General features: G+C 42.6%; 1 protein-coding gene across 1 annotated transcript; it reads right to left on the reverse strand.

Annotated features, from left to right (window-relative positions):
* Positions 1-567: 567 nt before the first annotated feature.
* Positions 568-2255, reverse strand: LOC139985180 (uncharacterized). The gene is made up of 2 exons (XM_071999436.1): positions 2042-2255; positions 568-2001 (listed from the first exon to the last, which is right to left on the reverse strand). The coding sequence occupies exon 2, from the start codon at positions 1917-1919 to the stop codon at positions 975-977; it is 945 nt and encodes a 314-aa protein (XP_071855537.1). The 5' UTR covers positions 1920-2001; positions 2042-2255; the 3' UTR covers positions 568-974.
* Positions 2256-5573: the final 3318 nt, after the last annotated feature.

The raw sequence follows: 5573 nt of genomic DNA on the forward strand, positions 1-5573 counted from the left end.
CTTTTAATATTTCTTCGATCGGCACACTCCTAGAGTAGGCGGCTGAAGTTGATGCGGCCCTTGTACTATGAGCGGAAAATGTTTTAGTATCAACTCCGGACAAATCCAAGACCAGCTTGATCCATCTTGCAAGCGTGTCACGAGAAACTGCAGCATGCGGTTTTACATAACTAATAAATAGTTTTGAGCAACTACCTCTTAGGTTTCTTAGTACAACTTTTATCGGACCAGATCCAGGTCGTGATTGTTTGATCTGGTCAGGGATCGTAAAGACAAAAGTACTGCCATCCCCATGCACTGTGGAGATATCTAATAGCTGCAAGGTTTGTAATCTTTGAGCGGAAACTAGTGCCACTAAAGTAAGCAGTTTCAGTGTTAGCATCTTCATAGAAAGTGAACTTAAAGGATGCAGGCCTCTTAAATACCTTAACACTATTGAAACATCCCAAATGTTATCGTACCGACATGAAGGCGGTCTTAGATGATAAACTCCCTTTATAAATCTTGATACCAAAGGATGGTTGCCTATGGTATCAGAATCCCTCATAATTATTGATGAAAGAGCACACCGTGCGGTGTTCAAAGAACTATAACCGAGTCCGGAATTGAATATGTGGGTAAGGAATGTTACTACATCCGTCAAAGACGGTCGAAACATCCACCTCCCTTTGAATACAAAACTGTCCCCACTTTCTGTGGAAACCTGCATATTGTGTTTGTGTTCCTTTTCGCCATGATGAAATGATAATTTTGCTAGATTCTGGTGAAAATCCTTGCATTCGGAGTGCCTCCCCGACAAGCGGCAAGCCAGAAGCCGCAGTTTGGGGCAAAGCGGATGTCGAATTGTATCTCCCGCAAGTACCAGCATGTCCAACCTCTGTGGAATAATAATTGGATTTGCGGTAAGAAGAGACACCAAAGTTGTATACCAAGGTTGGGAAGGCCAATCTGGCACAATAACAATTCCATATGCCTCATCTATTTTTATTTTTTTGTATCATTTTGCCAATGAGACTAATAGGGGGAAAGGCATCAAAATAAAAGTCTTTCCAATTTACCGAAAAGGCGTCCACAAAACATGCCTTTGAATCTGGCTTCCATGATGCATATGTATCTATTTGTTTGTTAAATTTTGATGCGAATAAATCTATGCTAGGGTATCCAAACCTAGCTACAATATCACCCAAAAACTTTGGTTGCAACATCCACTCGGTATGATGTTTCTGTGGACGTGATAATTTGTCCGCTATTACATTGTCTTTCCCTGGTAAAAAGGCAGCAGAAATCCAAATATTCCGTTCAATTGCCCATAACCAGATAGCCTTAGCAAGCAAATTAGACTGCATGGAATGCGAGCCTCCCATGTTATTAACATATGCTACAGCTGTTGTATTATCTGACTGGATACGAATGTGGATATCCTTGGAGCCTAAACACAGCTTTTTCAACGCTTGTAGAATAGCTTTTAATTCCAGTACATTTATATGTAAACTCTGCTCTTGTGGGTTCCACACGCCCGACGCTTGCGCATGCGGCCTAAGTGTAACAGCACCCCACCCAAATAGGGATGCATCAGTTTGAATGATTAGAAGTGGGTCCGGAATCAAAATTTCCCGGTAGTTCCCTTTCAAATGCTCCTCCCACCAAGATAACTCTTCTAATGCTTGGGATGAGAGTAACATTGGACTGTCAAAGTTACCAAAATTACGTTGGAGAGCCGAAGTTTTTTCCCTCTCTAAAAACCTATAAAAGAGGGGGCCATGTCGCACCCCTGGGAAGAGAGACACGAGGTAGCCAATAACAGCTGCTACCTCCCTCACCGAAGGTGTGAATTTCTGTTTTAACCTGGAAATATGACCCAGAACCTCAATTATCTTGTTTGATGTTGGCCAAACTGTCATTTCTGTTGAATTCAACATGAACCCTAAATAAATTAGTTCTCTGGATGGTTTCAATATTGATTTCTTAGTGTGAACAATGAAACCTAGCTCTTGAAATAAGCTGACTGTTTGCTGAACAGCACTTAAGCAGTCTTCATAACTATTCGCTAGTAAAAATGAATCGTCAATATACCCCCTACAATCAACTCCTTGTTTCCGCAAATAGGCAAACAAGGGTTTCAGCAATTTCGTAAAAACCCTTGGGGCTGACGTAATGCCCATTGGCAAGCAAGTAAACTGAAACAGCTCATTTTTGCATGGAAAACGCCAAAATTTTCGGAAGCAATTATATACTGGAACCGAATAGTATGCATCTTTTAAATCCACAGAAGCCATATAGCAGTTCTTATGCATTAACTTTAAAGCTGATGCCAAGGAATCCATTTTGAAATGGCGATACCGGATATGCAAATTTAATCTTCTGAGATTAAATATAACTCTATTTGAACCATCTTTCCGGGAATAACAAAAATGTTTGAAATATATTCCCCCTGGCTATTGTACGTTTTGGTTGTAACGGTGGTCTCAACTGAAATGGCTCTTGGTCCTTAAATTCGATTTTGTATCCTGTTACCCACTCAGGGATAGTTTTATCAGATGTCAACTCCCGCCACCTTGGCAAGCAGTTTTTTATTCTACCACCTATGGCTTCTGTTGATATTAACTGAAAATCATTAACAACATATTCCTTACCTCGACAATCTAATGTCTTGGTTGTTTCGGGGGTCGGTAGTGGTGGGTCATTTGTCCTCTGGCACGTTTGTTGCCCACCATGCCACGGTCTAAAAAATGACCAGACCCTCTAGAGAATCCTCTGCCACGAAATGTACCACGTGTGTAAGGTGGCCTTGAACCTCTGCCTCTCCCCCGATTTGCCGTACATAAATATACAGCTGTCCCGATTATGAAAATGAGCATTGCACAACTACCAGCTTCGGGAAGAACCAATGGCGATCATGGGGAGACGGACCGCAACCTTAATGAGATTTGGTTTGCCGATAGACTACCTGAGTACAATCCACACACAGCAAAGATCAAACAATTGAACAAGTACCTCCAACTATAGAATATAATGCAGGCCAAAAAACAGTCGATATCCGGTATAATGGAATGTTCAGAACAGGAAATGGCAACATTCCAGTATCTCCGAAAAAAGGAGTCGTTCACTGAGATTCTCTCGGACACAGAGGCGAGGATAGCAGAGTACGGGCTTGAACTTCTGAAGTTACCTCGAGTCAGGACACCCTGAAAGCGACTGTCTGGACCAGTCCGACCCAGCAGCTGGGAATATACAGTCTCACTACAGGACGAGTCCGTTTGATGTTGTTGATACAGCCATGACCCAGATTAGGGAGAGATTTAGCAGAACATCGGATAGTGGGTTGGGTTGAAAGAAGGATATGCGAGACATCCTGGTTAAACATGAGATGGACAAAGACCTGCTTGAGATGTACTTGATTATGAGCCACTTAGTGAGCAGCTTTCAAGACTTCTATTGGTTTGCCCTGTGTCCTCATGCGAATCAGAAAGCTATTTTGGTGACCTCAGACGTCTTAAAATCTGGCTGAGGAGTACACTGACTCAGAAGAGGTTAAACTGGGTTGCTGTGTGCAATGTACACAAATAACGCATGGAAAACATAGATATCACATTGGTAGCGCGAGAATTTGTTAGCATGAAGAATGCTAGAAAACATGCATTTGGAAGCTTTCAGAAAAGATCCCATTTCTGCTGTGTTAGGAAAGACTTCTCATACTGTACATCTATTGATGAAATTCCGTCCTCAATTGCTTACATATGATTCAGCGTTTAATCATTGAAGCGAAAGTGATTATATTGCGTCCCCTAGAGTGCACCAAATCGCTTGGCTTCCAGCTTTGCCACCGGACCCTAACAGTGGACCTGGACGGCCAATGCCACACTGCGTTTTCTTCGTACACCTAAACAACACAAGCACGCCGTACCTACTCTGACGATCTGCATCCTCTCTTCAGCGGATTTGGACTAAATCGTACGACAGCTTATCTTTGGCACCACATGTACTGAATGAACAATAGCCATAGCTGAATGGTTGCTTCGTTTGCCGTCCATTGATTATTCGACACTGTCTGTCTTGTGAACCTTGTTCTCATCTTCATGCATGAACCGCATCCACATATCAAACACAGTTGGCGAAAACTTTCTTACAATCTCGCCCACAACTCTCCCGACATCTCCCGCCAAGATAGCTGGCCTCAACCAGATCGATTTACTGTACCAACTTTCTCCATCCCGAATCTCCCGTTTCCTTTCAAGTTCATTGACAAGTGTCAATTAGCTTAACTGTATCACCATATCTCTCATGAAGCCTTTCCCACATCTGGCTTATATCGTCCTAAATTGGTCCAAGGATTCTCTGCAGTACTGGGCAGAGTGATTGCCGCATGGTTAAGGAAATCTCATCAGTGTTAGTGCTGGTACCACAAACCTATTTAAATCTACGAAGAAAATGGATCCCCCTTCTTGGGCCCGGTCAATTATTTTGTACCGCATCTTTTTCTTTGTACTTTATAACATCATGGCGTACACTGTTGTACTAGTCTTGTATGTCAGTGATCCACTGCTCTTACTGCTGTCCTCAGCTAACACATCAGGACTTCCTCGGGTCCTCTATGGATCTTCTTCCATGCATCTATTAGATCCTTCTACAACAGGTACTTATTAAGAAAAAGTCGCCCAGGAAAGAACCTGGGCCACGAAAACCGAACAACTGTCCATGATGAGACTTCACAGTTTCCGATGAAACTATAGGTATGGCCGATATTTCGAATGTAAGGCGAAAACTGACGAGAAGCACCCTCATTTGATTGTGGCTATCAATTTCAAAGTTGAATGCTGTAAGTTCATCACACGGACATCAAATGTTCCAAATGTGAAAACTAAAAAAAAATTGCGAGAAACATAATGAAACTAATGTAACCTTTAACATTCGCGTCAAACACTCTGAAACAAATAATTGGTACTCCGCAACCTATCCTGGCGTATCTTGCCAAGTGATCGTAATATACTACAATGCTAAATGAATACACCATACGCCGTAACGACCATATAGTTCTAACTACGGTAATGACAACGCACTTACGCTTAATTTGTAAGTTGGGGTAATAAGTTCAGGACAGTGTTATTCGATGCAATTATCCGACTCCACAAAATGCCACTGCTTCCTTTCACAATCACAAAACATGAAACCTTCATTAACAACCTCTGCTTACCTTCCAACGTGCTTTTTACGTGCAAAGAGAACGGACACGGACCAAAGGTCAACAGAACCCAAAACAATATCAGTCTGTAAAATAATCACCACAAACAACCACCTGTAAAACAACCACCAAAAACCCAACTGAAACCCACACACACAAATCTCTCACTAACGTAGCGTTGAACGTGACGTGAAAAGGACACGGACCCAAAGGCCAACAGAAGCCCCCCCCCCCAAAAAAAAAACCGGCCCCAAAAACCCAACTCAAAACCACAAACAACCGAACCCATATTATGCAACGACCACACAACCCCCACACCCCAGCAACTAACTCACTCCAAATTTCATCCGGGGAACGCCGTCCCGATAGTAGACGACAGGCCTTTTTGGGGGTA

The sequence above is a fragment of the Apostichopus japonicus genome, chromosome 17 (genome assembly GCF_037975245.1).
Source record: "Apostichopus japonicus isolate 1M-3 chromosome 17, ASM3797524v1, whole genome shotgun sequence".
Classification (NCBI taxonomy): domain Eukaryota; kingdom Metazoa; phylum Echinodermata; class Holothuroidea; order Aspidochirotida; family Stichopodidae; genus Apostichopus; species Apostichopus japonicus.